The sequence below is a fragment of the Silene latifolia genome, unplaced genomic scaffold, assembly GCF_048544455.1.
Source record: "Silene latifolia isolate original U9 population unplaced genomic scaffold, ASM4854445v1 scaffold_70, whole genome shotgun sequence".
NCBI lineage: Eukaryota > Viridiplantae > Streptophyta > Magnoliopsida > Caryophyllales > Caryophyllaceae > Silene > Silene latifolia.
Window position 1 is genome coordinate 1307186 of NW_027413609.1, and position 16996 is coordinate 1324181.

General features: G+C 42.7%; 1 protein-coding gene across 1 annotated transcript; it reads left to right on the forward strand.

The window, feature by feature from the left end:
- Positions 1–1338: 1338 nt before the first annotated feature.
- LOC141640028 (uncharacterized) lies at positions 1339–1905 on the forward strand. Its single transcript, XM_074448990.1, has one exon. It carries the CDS (start codon positions 1339–1341, stop codon positions 1903–1905), a length of 567 nt encoding a protein of 188 aa, XP_074305091.1.
- Positions 1906–16996: the final 15091 nt, after the last annotated feature.

Consider the following 16996-nt stretch of genomic DNA (forward strand, 5'->3'; position numbering starts at 1 on the left):
ATGTGGAGCTATTAAAGATTTCTTCACCACAGGGCAATTATTGAAACAAATTAATGCCACAAATATTACTCTTATCCCCAAATGTGACAGGCCTAGTTCAGTCAAACAGTTTAGGCCCATAGGTTGCTGCAATATGATATATAAGGTGATCTCTAAATTGCTTTGTAATAGGCTAGCTCAGGTGCTACCTGATATTATTAGTGAGAACCAAGGTGCATTCATAAAAGGAAGGTCTATTATTGCGAATGTCCTAATTTGCCAAGACCTTGTGAAAATGTATAATAGGAAAGCTGTGTCCCCAAGATGCCTCTATAAGATTTATTTATAAAAAGCATATGATACTGTGGAATGGGATTTTGTTGAGCATCTTTTCAAGGGACTCCAATTTCCTGATGCCTTCACTCAAAAGGTCATGGTTTGTGTCAGGACTACCTCTTTTTCCCTATGCCTTAATGGGAGCCAATTTGGCTACTTTCAAGGGAACAAGAGACATAGGCAAGGGGACCCCATCTCCCCTCTCATTTTTACTATGGGCATGGAGTACCTAACCAGAATGATCAAGTATGCCACGGCTAGATGGCCCTTTGAATACCATCCTTTATGTAAAGCCACAAAGTTGAACCACTTGATTTTTGCAGATGACCTGCTTATGTTTTGTGAGGGTAACACTCAATCCATTGTTTTACTCCTAAGGGCTTTCTCTTCCTTTTCTAAAGCTTCTGGGCTCACAATGAACAATTCCAAGTCAGAAGTTTATTATAATGGGGTAATTCAGCAGGTTAAAGATGATATCCAACAGTTTGCAGGGTTTGAGGAAGGGACTATGCCTTTCAGATACTTGGGAGTGCCCATTCAGGCAGGGAGACTAACTAAAAAAGAATTCAATATCCTGACTGAAAGAATGATGGCTAGAATAAGAAGCTTAGGAGCCAGAAAGTTATCTTATGCAGGTAGAGTAACTCTTATCAATGATGTTCTTAATACTATATGTTCTTACTGGGCAGGGATATTTCTGATTCCCATGAGTGTGATCAAGAGAATAAAAGCTATCTGTAGAAATTTTCTTTGGGATGGTAGTTCTGATTATCATAAGGTTCCCCTTGTTGCCTGGGACACTGTCACTCTCCCTAAAACTGAGGGTGGCCTTGGTTCAAAAAAGCTCTTACCTGGAATTATGCTACCATTGCCAAACTTGTTGATTGGGTTTATACAAAATCAGACAGACTATGGATTAAATGGGCTCACCGGCTCTACATTAAGGATAAGGAATGGCATACTTACTCTCCTCCTCCTGATGCTGCGTGGGCTTGGAAAAGTATCTGTAAAATAAAAGATCTGATGAAGAATGGCTATGTAGCTAATACCTGGATTTCTAATGCTAAAGGGTACACTATCAGCAGTGGCCATGAGTGGTTAAGGCAAAAACAACCCCAACAGAATTGGACTCATCTGATTTGGAATAGCTGGAACATACCTAAACATGCTGTCATCACTTGCATCATCATGCATAATTGGCTCAATGTGAAAGAGAAGTTGTTCAGGCTAGGATGCTGCACTGATGACAGGTGCATTATTTGTGATAGTGGAGCTGAGACTCAAAATCATTTATTTTTGGACTGCACTTACAGTAAGCTGGTACTGCAATTCTTGAAGCAATGGTGTGGGTTCAAAATCCATGTCAGTCTGCTAGGAGGTCTGCAACCTGCAAAAACATGTTTAAAACAGCAAGTCCACTATCTGCTCTGGAATGCTTTCTATTATCATATATGGGCTCAAAGGAATGCTGCACGCATACAGTCTGTTCTCTTAAGGCCTCAGAAAATGGCTGGAATGATCAAGGAAGAGGTCTGTCAAAGGATTAAGATCAAGCTGGGAAGGACTTCTAACAGAACTGATAGCACCTAGTTGAGAAAATGGGGTCTATGACCACTCGTTGTGATATTTCTACATAGAATTGTTGAGTATAGCTGTGCTTAGTTGTTTATTTTATTTGGCTTCATGGTGATTTGGTTTCTAAGACATTTAGTGCCTGTACTAAGTCTCCTAAACTTTTGTACCTATTTTGTGCTTAATATATCCTCTCACATTTTACCCAAAGAAAAAGGAAACTAAAGATAGTAAATGACCCAATTATGCACTATAATGCATAAGAACGAGGCTAATTCGGGGACTAAATGTGCTCAAATATGAGTCACATCACGTACCCTCACCCCTTCCTCCAGATCTCTGTGAACATCCGTGTTCATTGGCATCCACGAGAGTCATTTTAGACATAGAATGCTAAGGGTAACGAGTTCTTAGTGTTCATGTCATTACTTTGTGTCTTGACATGACGCGAAGTATTCGAACGGTTTCCAATTTTCCACAATAAATTGGTGGCGACTCCACAAATTCAAACGCTTGTTTTCCCAAGCGCCCCCATGGGCCCCCCGTGTCCACAGTTTGGCGACTCCGCTGGGGAGTAATACACTTACGTGTTGCCAAGGGTGAAACTTGAACAAGGTTAGGGAATAGTTTATATGAGACAGTTGTCGGTTTTCATTACTCGATCTTCTTAGATCATTTTATTCGGCCTTCCTAGGCCCAACCCAACCCATTCGACCAATCGTCCCGTCTGGGCGGTCCAAATTCTTATATGGGCCTAAGGATGGATATCGATTGACGTCAACCATACCATGATGCTTACTCATGTTTGTATCAAGGGCTTTCACTACTCGGGGGAATGGACTAGGAACCGGCCTTACTCGTGTTTGGCGTGAACCTCTCTACAGACCCGGGTTTTATTGCTCAGTATGGCAACCCACCCTTTTAAGCCAAAACCCTTTAAATGCACTCAGCATACCATTATAATGCCTGTTTTAATGCTTGTATCATATGTGATCACCATTTTCTAAACAAAACCATGACGAATTTTGTAAAAAAAAAAAAAACCTCTTTCAAAATGTAAATATTTTCGAGGAATAGCCCAAATTAGCGCAAAATGAGTCGAAGCTCTGTCCAAATATCGAGTCAAAATTCGGGCCTCAAAACCTCACTTCGAGTCAACACTCCTACAACTACACTATAGTTGATTAGGACAAACATTTCAAAACTTTGCCATTTCCAAACCTCACTTGACACAAGTGGCACACTCCCACTTCACAATTCGAGTCTTTTCTTTGAGTAAGTGTGCTAGAGTGGTTGATTGTGTTTTGATTCGTCGTCGATCTTTTATCCAGTTTCCAAGATGTCTGGAACTAGTCGCGCAAGTGTCAATGTACAACCCCAAAATGGTAATGATCTAATCCTAGCCGCGCTCACTCGTCCCCAAATGAGTCAAGAACAAGCTTATGAACGCGTTAATGCTATTGAAAGCCGGATTGTTGCGGTAGAAACTAGACCACCTCCTGCAAAAGATGAAGTTCCTAGTGAATGTGTGAATGATAACCTACCACCCTATGTTGGACAACCAGAAATCAACCCTCCAGTAGGTCTTACTGAAGCCGAGAAGCGACTCCAATACTTGGAGGAGCAACTAATGTACCTCAAAGGAGACGATATCTATAGGGAAAACAATCGCAAGTATGAGGCCGTTAGTGCCAAATTACCAACCAACTTCAACATGACTAACATCCCAAAGTTCAAGGGACATGAAAACCCTTTGAACCACATTCGTGCATTCAAAGACTACATGTCTATCAAAGGCATCAAACCCGAGATGTTCTTAAGGATCTTTCCTTCATCTTTTGACACCATTTCTAAGCAATGGTTCTATTCTATAGAGCACAAGAAGATTGCCACCTGGGATGACGCCGCAATCGAGTTCACTAAGCAATACGCGGATAATGCTGAAATCCAAGTCAATATGCGCACTTTAGAGGTTCTTACCCAAAATGAGAAAGAAGGTTTCACCGACTTCCTAAGTAGGTGGAGGAAGACTAGTACACAACTTGTCGAGCGTCCGGGTGAAGCTACCCTTGTAGAAAATTCGTGGATAACTTAAGACCCATTTATGCAAATCACTTGAGGTACCAAAACAATAAGACCTTCAAGGATTTAACTGTGCTAGGGACAAGAATCGAAGATGACATCCGTAAATGACTCTTGTCCAAAACGGTAGGTCGTGGATATCAAGTCTCAACAAGTCGTTCTTATGGCTCTACTAGCAAGAGTGATGAGGTTAATCTTCTCGAATTGTCAAAGAAGAATAACCCCCAAAGGAAGTTCACAAACATTGGTTACACATATTCCAATGCTTTGAAGAGGTTGATGAAACAAGGTAAGCTCCAACCCATAGGGCCTACACCTGATCCAGAAAAGAAGTCCAAGTTCTGGGACGAAAATTCATACTGCGAATATCATAGTGGTAAGGGACACGATACAAAGAAGTGTTACAAGCTAAAACATGTCTTTCAAGATATCATCGAAGACGGTCACCTACCCATACCTATTGGAGGTAAGCCTAACAATACTCATAATCCTCTTGGAGTTCTGATGATTACAAGTGAAGAATCTACCTTAGATTGTTCACATCTCATTTCTCCTATCGAAGATGAGATCCATGCATTAGAATATGAGGGGAGATATTCCACCATTTCTCCTACCATCGCCGACTTTGTTGCATGGGCAAGGAGTGTGAATAGACAAGTCTCAGAACTGGAAGGTGTAGTAGCATTCCTCCGCAATCCAAACACCATACCTAAGGAGAGCATGCCACTGAATCTCTCTCAAAATTCTACAATGCAAGAAGTGGTAAACGTGGTTGATAGCCTAATCGATCAAATAATCCACTTAGAAGCTGAAATCATCGGGTTGAGAGAACTTGCTACAGTCAACGACATATGGGCAGATGATGATGAAGACGAATACCTCACTGAACACTACCTAGTCAAGATTAGTGAGGACATAGTCAAAAATAGTGAAGACCAAGATATAGACCACTTTACTCGTTCAGGGCGTCCATTTCAAAATGTTTATCAAAATGGTCCCATAGCTAATGGTCCAGTTACTAACACCAACGTCGTCACGCCAAATGATGGCGAATATACATCTACTAATCACTTGCTAAAACAATTACAGAAGATAAAGGCTGATCTTTCAGTCTGGCAACTAGTTGCAAGCTCATTTCCTCATCGCCAAGCTCTATTGCAAGCCGTAGCTAAATTAAACGTGGCACATAACTCTACACCTGATGACGTAGTCAACTTGGTCTTCCAAGATTCAACTAAGCTAAGTAACCCAATTACTTTCTCAGATGAGGATTTACCACTTTTCGGCGCTAGTCACAACTTGGCTCTATACATTACTGTCATTTGCTTAAAGAAGAATGTGCCAATGACTTTGGTAGATGATGGCTCCGCAGTCAACATCAAACCATTAAAAACAGCATATAAGTTGGGTAGGAAAAAGTCGTATTGGACCCCTACCAACCAAGGTGTTCACGCATACGACGGTACACGACGTAAGGTAGTAGGACTAGTCAACCTCACCATAGCCGCAGGGTCGATTGAGCGAAAGGTTAACTTTCAAATAGTGGATATCGAAGCATCATTCAACATACTTCTGGGAAGGCATTGGATTCACGCTTCCAAAGCGATAACATCCACCCTCCACCAGAAAATCAAGATTCCACTAGATGGCAAAGTAGTGACGATCACTTCGTCACCTATCAAGGCAGTGATAGAAAAGATGTCAAGAAACCAAGTAGTTGCAGATACAGTATACGAGCATTCGGAGTAACGTCAGGCAAGCTTCTGGGATAAGTCGTCAATCAACGGGGAATAGAAATCGACCCTTCCAAAATCAAAGCTCTAGTCGAAATGTCAGAACCTCAGACAGAGAAAGAGGTTAGGGGATTTTTAGGTAAGGTGCAATACATAAGTCGATTCATATCGAAACTTACCATGATCTGTGAACCCATCTTCAAAAAGCTAAAGAAAACAGATCATACCATATGGGATGATGACTGTCAAAACTCGTTTGACAAAATCAAGGAGATACTAGCCAAACCACCAGTGCTCATGCCTCCTCAACAAGATCAACCTCTTGGTTTATATCTCACAGTGACCGAAACAGCCATGGGAGCTATGCTAGCACAAACCGTCGGAAAAGAAAAAAGAGCTATCTACTACCTTAGTAAGAAGTTCTTGGAGTATGAATGCAAGTACACACCACTCGAAAAGACATGACTCACTCTTGTGTGGGCAACAAAGAAGCTACGCCATTACATGCTTAGCTACTTCATCAAGGTGTACTCCAAAATGGATCTTGTCAAATACCTCTTCGAAAACCCCGTTCTCAATGGACGCTTGCCAAGGTGGACATTAATGCTCTCAGAGTTCGATCTCCAATACGTACCTCTGAAGGTTATAAAAGGGCGTGCCGTCGCCGAGTTCTTCGCAGATAATCCCATCAATGACAACCAGGAAGTAGACACATGGTCATTCCCAGACGAGGACATACTACAAACCAGTGTAGATTCTTGGGACCTTTATTTTGATGGGGCATCGAACCTAAGAGGATTTGGAATAGGGGTATTGCTCATTTCTCCTGAAGGTGAGCATACGCCACTATCTGTCAAACTCGACTTCGAGCTGACAAATAACGCAGCAGAATATGAAGCTTCCCTTATTGGACTACAAGCAGCAGTAGGTTTAGGCATCAAAAATCTCCGGGTTTACGGAGATTCATCCATGAACATCAACCAAATTACGGGATCTTGGAAAATTCAAAGTGAAAGTCTAGCACCCTATCAGGCCAGGATAGACCAAGTTGCCCAATTCTTCGATCAACTGACTTATCTACATCTACCTCGAGAAGAAAATCAGTTTGCAGACGCTCTTGCAAAACTTGCATCACTGATTAACATGCCAGAAGATTTGGTAGAAATGCATTTATGCATCGAAGGACGGTCAGAACCAGCCTATGTGCACCAAATTACAGATGAAGAATAAAACCCAAGGGAGCCTTGGTTTCAAGCCATTCTAAACTTCAAACTCAATGGTACATATCCGCCGAATATGGACAAGAGAGGACAACGTGCTATACGCCTACTCGCCTACTCGCCTCTCAATATCTCCTCATGCAAGGAGAATTGTACAAAAGAACACTTCTTGGTGTAGTTTTACGTTGCCTTGATCAATCACAGGCACAGAAAGTGATGGAAGAAGTCCATGATGGAGAATGTGGCCCTCACATGAGTGGACCAATGATGGCAAAGAAAATCACACGTTTGGGATATTACTGGACCACAATGGAATCCGATTGCATCAAATATGTCAGACATTGTCACAACTGCCAAATCTTCGGGAATGTGCAACATGTCCCTCCTTCACTACTCTAAACCATGACATCTCCTTGGCCATTTTCTGCTTGGGGAATCGACATCATCGGGAAGATCAGCCCAGCCGGAACAGGAGGTCACTGTTTCATTTTGGTGGCTATCGACTATTTCACCAAATGGGTAGAAGCGACATCTTACACTAGTTTCACAGCCAAGAACGTGGCAACGTTCATACAAACCAATATCATCTATCGATATGGTTGTCCACATGAGATCATTAGTGACAATGGATCACATTTCCAGGCTGAGACTGAACAATTACTAGCCAAGTACAAAATCAAACACCACCATTCTTCGCCATACAGACAACAAACTAATGGCGCGGTGGAGGCAGCCAATAAGAATGTTGTCAAAATACTCAAGAAAATGATCGATAATTATCGAGATTGGCCGAATAAGATACCGTTCGCTCTATGGGGATATCGCACATTCGTTCGGACGCCCACTAGGGCTACTCCTTTCTATTTAACTTACGGCATGGAAGCTGTACAACCAGTTGAACTAGAGATTCCATCCTTACGCATTCTACTCGAAAGCCAAATTCCAGAAGCCGATTGGAAGAAAGATAGATATGAAGAACTCATGCTCTTGGATCAACGAAGATTGCGAGCATTACATAATATGCAAACATATCAGGCACGTATCAAACGAGCCTTCAACAAAAGGGTTAAGCCTAGAAACATTAAAGAAGGAGACTTAGTCCTCAAATCAGTTAGAGCACTTCTCCCTGTCGATCCACGAGGAAAGTTCAAATCCAACTGGGCCGGACCATTCTTGGTCAAGTCCATACTCCCGGGGGGTGCGGTTAGAATCACAGACCTAGATGGGAACGAATTTGCCGACCCAACTAACCTCGACCAACTGAAACGATATTATGCCTAGAATAGGACAGAAACGCGCCTTGCGTAACACCCACCTGCCGCTCATGCGACACGAAATAAAAACGGCCCCTGGCCAGCTGAAATAAAGCTTATGTCACCTTGCTCTTGCATTTTGACAATTCGTCATCCTCGTATCATCAAATAAATGCTGAAAATAAATAAATAGGCTAGGATTCTAAAAACCCCACCATCTATTACAAATAACAATAATAATAAATAATGCTACGACTTAGGCTACTCTTCCATCTTTCCCTTGCCTTTGTCATTTTTATCATACTTCTTGTCTTGACCACGAGTCGGGCGCTCCTGTGCTATCTCGGACCTGATCACGAAAGGTCTCTCTCGCGGTCTAGCCTTACCATTTCGATCAACCACCATCTTTGCGGTAGGAGAAGTCTTCGGTTTCTTCGTCGGATGAACAACTCAGAATCCGGCTTCTTCCTCCCCCTCATTCAAATACTTCTAGTTCTCCTTTGCTACCTCACGAATCTTGTAGTCAACGGGCTCTCGATTCCTCAATTTCTCGCGTTCCTCGGGAGTAGTAGTCTTCCTCCATTGCAAATAGGAATCTGATACCCACAATGAACTAACAGAAGAATGTATGAACCACATGTTCCTCTGAGCCCACTTGAAGGCCCACTCTCTACGACCCTCGGTAGTATGTGCCACTGCAGTCTGAGGAACGGTATTAAGCTTGGGAATCTTCTATTTTAGGCCCACCTGCCTCATCAATCTATCCGGGAAGATGCATATCATGAATTCCAAGCCATGAATGCGTACTGACCGAGTATGACACTCCAATGACTGACTTAAGATGCCACCATGGCACGATCTATCTGATCAAAGGACCACCTTCGTTCTTCAACTTGTTCTCCTAATAGTTGTAAACCCGAGTGAAGTCTACCATATAGAGCCCGGTCCTCATTGCAATCGACCTAACATGATATCCTGGAACATTAACTGGGGGATCGATTAACCGCAGACGCTCCATGAGCCAAACCTACCAAGAAGACGGGAATTAGTATCCCATCGAAAAAAAAAAACGATTGAAAAAAAAAACGAACGAAAAAAAAAAGAAAAGAAAAAAAGGGGTTCTTACATGCAAAATGATAGGACTTCCCAAGTAAGGAAGCTCGCGGTTGGCTTTTCTATTATCCAGCCCCATGATGATTTCTCCTAGGCACAGACAAGCTGGGCTCCTGCGCAGCTCCATTTGCTCAATCAAGCTCAAATAACGAGGATCTCCTCTCATTTCCTTATCAACATGCCCTCGGAGGACATAACCATGCAGTAGGCAAAACCCGAATGCCCTACGCCTCGCTACGTAAGAGATAGAAAGGTCTTCCCTATTTATAAATTGATCAATAAAGTCAAGCATACGGACTCCTTTTGAGGTCACAAGACGGTCAACCTCAGCTTTAGTCAGTCCAAGCAAATCTCTAAATTTGCTTTTATACCCTTGAGAGCTAGAGGGTATGGCGGGCATAATTTCTGGGTCCCATCCTCCAATTGCAGCAATCTCCTGAGGAAAAGGGCTGATGTCACCTCCATGGAAGGCAAATACATGGAAGTTAGGGTCCCAATATTCGAGACAAGCATCCAACAAAGGGTTCACAACCTTCACCAATTTGAGACTCAAAATCGACCTCAACTTGAAAGCACCCATATCATGCTTCTCAACGTTTGTAAATTCATTTGTCCACTCCTTGAGACGGTTTTTCAAGGCATCCATGATTTGTAACTTTTTTTTCTATGTAATAGGAGAGTTTTTATATAATAGACGGAAGAAAGATAGGAGAATTATGTGAATAAAAGCTCCCTCGACGTCTATATTTATACTAAAAGTTGTTTCCTAAATTCCGTCAGAACTGACCAACTGAGGAAAGGGCGCAGCACCTGTTGCGCCTCTTCGAAGGATTGCAGCTCGTGCTGCGCCTCTTCCTCAGAGGATTTCTGTGATTTTTCCGCGTTGGATCTTTCCTAATTCCCTATTGCTTATAATTTCCTATTCTTATAGGTTATTATTTTGGTAATTCCGTTGAATTACTATACTTTATGTTTCCTAATTTTTCGGGCACGCTTTTCGAGACGAAATCGACAGTTTCGCCAAATAAGCACACTTACCCATTTAATTTTATTAACTTTTTTGGGGGAATCATTTCTTTTTCACTCCCCGTTTCACATTTCATTCCAAACTTATACATTTCTTTTTTTCGTTTTTTTAGGGGGGTAGCCCTCCCTACCGTCCGGTTATTTTTGGCATTTTCGTCATTTTTGGGCCAATTTTTTATGTCTTTTCCTCATTTCGCGCTAATTTACGCCATGTATATATTATGTGTTTTCGTGTAATTCTATGTAAATTTCGGCAGCATGACGGCATAAACCGTCATCTACCAAACCTGTTCTAGGCTAACCTGCAGGAACAAACAAACAACCCAGCAGCAAAGGCACTCAGACCATCATATATACAATAAAAATGCTATAAGTACATCAAACTGGGAGCTCTTGCCCAAAACAAGTCCAAAAGTTCAAAATGAAGTCCTAAATGTACAAAATGTATACAACACAGCCGACGACAACACAAGTAAAGACAACTACTCTTGGTCGCCACCTGGCTCGGTGACCCTAGCCTCGAGGGCAATGATCTCGTTGTCCCTGACCTCCAACTCCCTCAACAGGCGAGCCGTCTCCTCTTGGGACTGTTCCAGCTTCCGCTCCAGGTCGCCCTCCCTCTGCAAATGACAAAGAAATGCCTCATTTTAATTACTTCAAACAAATGTGAGAAAATTACAACAGAATTTGAAATAAAGTGAATGAGAGATTCATACCTGTCGTCCTCGGCCGCCAGCAAGTGCCTCGATGGATGTAGCCCGTAGCCGGTTGGCCACCCTCCACAACGCCACATGTCGAGACGGCGCCACCTGCTTTTAATAAACAAAGATTTTCAATGAAATGGACAAATGTATTCTTATACAACAACAAAAGCTAAACTGAATCAGGGGCTTACCCTCCTAACCAAGTGCTACCACTCCTCCAGGCCAGCATCTGTCACCGCCTCGCCAAAGTCGCGGAGCTCGGATTTCGTCGTCATCCCCGCCGCGTCAGTGTACTCAAGGGTCTCGGGGTACGCCGGGGGCTCGACGCCCGCCTCCTCAACCTCCAGCAAAATTCAAAAGAAGTCTTTATTCGATGATCATACATCATTTTGTCAAGTTAACTCGAAAGCGAAAATGAAGCACTTACCAGGACCGGCCAGTACACCAGCCTCTGGTGAATGAACAGAGAGTACTCCTCACCAGGGAGGAGAAGAGCGTCCCCACCAACGTCTGCCAGGTCAGCCTCCCTCTCAGCGTCAGAAGGCTCCCTAAACATTGTCCGAGGAGGATCGATGGGAACCGTGAAGGCATCACGAGAGCACTGACGAGTCAAACGCTCGCCCAGATACCACACTGGACCCATAAACGTCCTCAGCAGCAACCGACTCGAACTCCTAGGTCGAAGGACCTCGGCCACGAAAGGAGGGGCATCGGGGTAGTCCACCCAAGGCCTGGGCACCCACTAAGACAAGCAAGCAAGAGGTCATTCTTATGATCGCTTCTAAGAAGCAATGACTAAACAATGAAAGAAAAAGTGATCAAAATACTTACGTCACTCAGCTTCAGGGCATTCACGCCCCGTCGACAGACATCGTAAGAAGAACGATGGCTCTTCCTAAAATACATCACCCAGTCCCTAACAATTGGGTAAGCTCTCAGTCGAGGCTCCATCCTCTTGGGCGCGAAGCTCGGGAAGTAGGAGTACACCCACGCCTGCAAAGCAAGACAATCGATGACGATTTTTCACGATTCGATAAAAAGAAGAAATGATCTTTCATGATACGAAAGGAAGGTTCATACCTCCAACAATAGTCCATGGCCGACAGTAGCAGGAGAAGTCCCCTTCTCTAGCAGCTCAAGACGAACCATGGCCCTCTTATAGTTTGTGAGGACCGCAAAGCCAGGATTGACCCAGTCCCAACGACCTAGGTCACTCAGGTCAGAAAGGAAGGGAAGAAGCTTCGTCGATTGCTTCTCCCCTTGTCTCCAAGGTAGAGTAAAGACAAGAACCACCAAAGCCACAGACGAGCCCTCTGCTCTGCAGTACAAGGAGGAGGAGCCACCTCCCTCCCATCCATCGTCACCAACGCCGGGGTCTTACCCGCAAAGAAATCCCTAACGTAAGTGCTCGGCACTGACCCGGGAACCGCAGCAGCACTCGCCGCCAAGTTCCAGCTGATCAGCCTCATGGCCTCGGCCGAGTCCATCCTCATGGCCGTCGACGGCCACACCACAGCCTCCTCTCCACACGGCAGACCAGAAATTATGCCGTAGTCCTCCAACGTGACCCCAACCTCACCAAAAGGCATGTGAAAGGTCGAGGTCGTGTCCCAATACCAATCAAGGAAGGCTCGAATCAGGCAAAGCTTAGCCCGAAGCTTCCTTCCCTTGATCTCCCTCCACGCTCCCACCAAGGCTCTGAAAGCTCGTAGCTCGATGATGTCTTTCTCCTACTCCGACAGTCTCCCGTAGGCCTCCATCATCATCGTGTAGCCAGAAAAGGACCTCATGTTCCCAACCTCCTGTATCGATTCGACGCAAAGCTATCTTTAGCTCAAAGTGAAAGAGAAATGAAATGGCAAACAGATAAAGAAAGATGATGAGAGAATGACAAGCTCGAGACTTACCAAACTCTTCACCGTTCTGTAAGACAGGTGGCTCTCCGCTGCCCAAATGAGATGGTGACCATACCATTTCTCAGCCCACTCAGGTGCCCTCGCTAGCTGGCGACCGCCTCGTCCGACGTTGGCCCGCCTCGGCGCCTCCTACTCAGCAGCCTCCTCAGCAAACACATCCTCTAACACTACCAATTATCCATTTCAAATATCAATTTCACAAGACAAATCCATTTCGGGGAAAACCCCCAAATTTTCGAGTTATTAGGGTTGAAAACCCTAATTTTTTCGATTCAAATAAAGCAAAATGCGGATGTTAAAGCGAGAATGAGACACATACCTCGATTTGTCATGATTAATAGAATGGATTGATCAAACTTTGACGGAAAATGGTTGCCATTTGAGAGAGTTTAGAGAGTTTTTGTGTTTTGCTATTATGAACAAAACACGGGTTCTGTCGAGTTTTTACTCGGACAAAGACGAACCCAGGAAAGGACGCAGCTCTTGCTCTGCCTCTTCCTCAGCTTCCCTCCAATTCAATTTTCAAAAGTTCGTTACAAGTTCGTTATTTGTGGGCCCATCTTTGGTGCGCCTCCTCTCCAACACCATATATCGTATATTTGGTCCGCTTGATATTTATTCTTTGTCCGGACCCGTACTTTCGAGCAGTCTGTGAATCATCGCAGTACTTTATCAAGACTTCGCTTGCAACAACGAGCGGATTTTCTCTGACGGTGTTTCGACACGCCTCAATTATTTCCTCAACGAGAGTTCATGATAGCCGATTGTACTTCTCAAGATATGGAGTTCGTTTGAGACCGACACAAGCAGATTCCCCCAACAGTTTCTACCGACTTCCTGCTGCTGTCGATATTATATTATACTTCGTTCCCATGCCAACTATCTCGTAGGTTCCCAGACTACCCATGTTCCCACACCAAGCCTTCACCGATAGGATCGCACTCCTTTGAAATCGCCTCTTCCGGGTTGATACGCCCAAAACCATGTTCACCCTTAGCACAACCTTTACATATCCTTTGGATCCTAACCTTAGCTCTTACGCTTACCCTTAGCTCCTATGCACCTCCGGAAGCATCTCGTGAAATAAGTCTCAGGTATGGTTTCTTCTTATGGCTGGCGAGCTTCCTTAAACAACCCTTGCCGATAGTTGACAGACTCTAAAATGTTCCCGACGACAGGTCCTTGGCTCAGACCCCTTGAGCCGCCTCGCATCGCCATAGTCGTCAGGTTGTAATCTTCGATTGACCTGATGGCTATACTTTGACTTTCGCCTTGTCCAAGCCTCAGTCAAAGTGGGGGCTCTGTAGATACCTCATTTCTACACCTCCCGCAAACCACCCAGTGATGATTGGGCCGCATGTTTGGTACACGGAATGATTTATGATAGTTCGTAAGCTTATCGTCAAGTGATAGCTCAAATAATTTTGTCTACCCCTTGGTCGTCATCTACCTGCCATTACGATCGTTTTGACAGTAATTAGATTTTATTTGGAGTCCGGGTCAAAAACCGTCTTCATTTTCTAATAAACCGTTTAAAATGTCGAGTCCGAACGTTCTGGAATATTCCGCATATTTCTATTCCTTAATTTTAATCTTTTCATCTTTTGGCAAAATATATCCCGAAATCATATTTTGAACAATAAGGAAGTTGAGATCTACCGCAATTCCATAACAGAAGCGCGGAAAATCTTTCTTCCGCAGGAGGAAACCTCTGGGGAAAGGACACAGCACCTGCTGCGCCTCTTCCAGGGGTCGCAGTGGTTGCTGCGCCTCTTCCCAAACTCTTTTCTGCGTATTTTAAGATCTTTTCGAGATTTATTTCCAAAGTTTTACCGTAACCCTAATTCCACCGTGTGATTAGTATAAATAAGGACCTTCGTTCCTCACATTTCTCACGCGAGTGTCTGCCCTTCTCTTCTCCCTTTGCATTCTAAGACCGCGCTCTTTGCTTATTGACGTCTACGTGCTTGAACTTTCGACCACGTAAGCTCGGATCCTTCTGAGTACCAGTCTCGTTTTGCATGACCGACCAATTTAACCAACTCCACTCAATTAATCAAATCAATTTAATTTAATTCCTCTTACGAGGGCACTTTCATCATACATTCGAGTCGAGCAATCACTAATCGTTAACTTAGTTATTCTCGTTTCATCAAACATGTTAGTCTGAGGGTGTAAATCCCATGTTTTATTATTGTACTTTTTATTGTGTAAATTATTGTAAGATTTACGTCGAAAGCATGTTTAAAACCGATTTATAAAACCTTTTATCAAACTTATTTTCACGGATTAACATAATACAGACGTCGAGAAGAAACGCAGCAACTACTGCGCCTCTTCGAAAAGTCGCAACATCTGTTGCGCCTCTTTCTGAGGCTGCCGCAGTTTCTGCCTTTCTTCTTCTTCCTTTGTTCTTTGTTGATTCGTCTCTTTTGTTTCGTTTTGTCTTATTTTCTTCATATTTCCACTCGCATAATTATAATACATAATTCATAATAATTTATCACCCTTTAAATATCCGACTTAAATCCCATAGTAATCAATATTTGCGGGTTTTCGTCATTAAAATCAAACCCGGGTTTTAGAGATTCAATTTGTTCATATCAAGTCTCTGGAATTTGCCTTTTGTATATCTTTCATCTTTTTATCACCATCCTCATCAATAGTTTAACATAGCAAACCTAATTAAATTTGTATTAATAAACCTAATTTGTGATTAGTCTATAATTAACTTTAATTCGTTCTAATTAATTTAAGTTCGTTCTTTATCGCTTTTATAACCAATTCACATGTAACTAATCCATTAAATCACTTCTACTTGAGTCGAACATTAATAATCGATCATTAAATTCACCAACGAATATTAATAATATGTAGTTCCAGCTTCATAGCCAGAACTCACCTCAGGAACAGACGCAGTGACCACTGCGCCTCTTCCTAGGGACATAGCACTGTTGCGCCTGTTCCGGGGTGATTTATGTCCCTGAACTTCCGTTTCTGCTTTGACCTAGTTTGTTAGTTTTATGTAATAATCGACTATTAATCGTAGTATCACCACTAATTTGTCCATTTTTTAACCTTAATTATTTCCCTTTTATTTTCTAAAATTATCCGTTGTAAATGTATTTTCGACGTAAATCATTGAACCATTGTAATTATTGTATTTTTTTTATTGTTTATTTTATTTATTTTTATTGTTTATTTTATTTTTATTTATTGTACTCTTTATTATCGTTTGTTTGTTTTCACATGTAATCAACCTTGAATCCCTACTTCGACCCAAATGTTTGCTAAAATACGTGTTCACCGACATAGTTTAATCTCACATTCTAGGATTAATCTAGTGTTTGTTGCATTTCATGCATATAATCGACAACATATCAAGTATAGATGATTTCTCTAATCATTAGTAGAGGCTGGTATCGAGGCGGACGGGATTAGGTGTTCGATCAAAAGAGCTTCCTAATACGTACCCTCACCCCTTACTCCAGATCTCTGTGAACATCCATGTTCATTGGCATCCACGAGAGTCATTCTAGACATAGAATGCTAAGGGTAACGAGTTCTTAGTGTTCATGTCATTACTTTGTGTCTTAACATGACGCGAAATATTCGAACGGTTTCCAATTTTTCACAATAAATTGGTGGTGACTCCACAAATGCAAACGCTTGTTTTCCCAAGCGCCCCCGTGGGCCCTCGTGTCCACATGGGCTCCTCCCTAGACTTGCAAGGCTCTAATCTCCTTCAAAAAGGGTCTAATCGTCATTTAAGCCCTTAGTTAACCTAATCCTTGTATTACTATAAATACCTCTTTTGTAATAACCAAGAGATTAAGCCCTCTTAGTGGAGGCAAATCTTCCTTAGTTTAGATTAAGCTCCCTTAGATTAGATTAGGAGTAGATTAGCCTCAATCATTCCACAAAAGTGCACTTTAATCTTTCCTTAATCATTGTTCAATATTTCTTATTTGGGTAATTGAAGACTATTGGGTTATTATTGGAGAATTGACAACGCTTCATCAATCAATCAAGTTCTCTTCTATTATTCTTTGATTTCCATTT

Bases quoted from the DNA above. Each gene is read 5' to 3' on its own strand.
- LOC141640028 (XM_074448990.1), top strand. From the start codon at position 1,339: ATGAAGAATGGCTATGTAGCTAATACCTGGATTTCTAATGCTAAAGGG.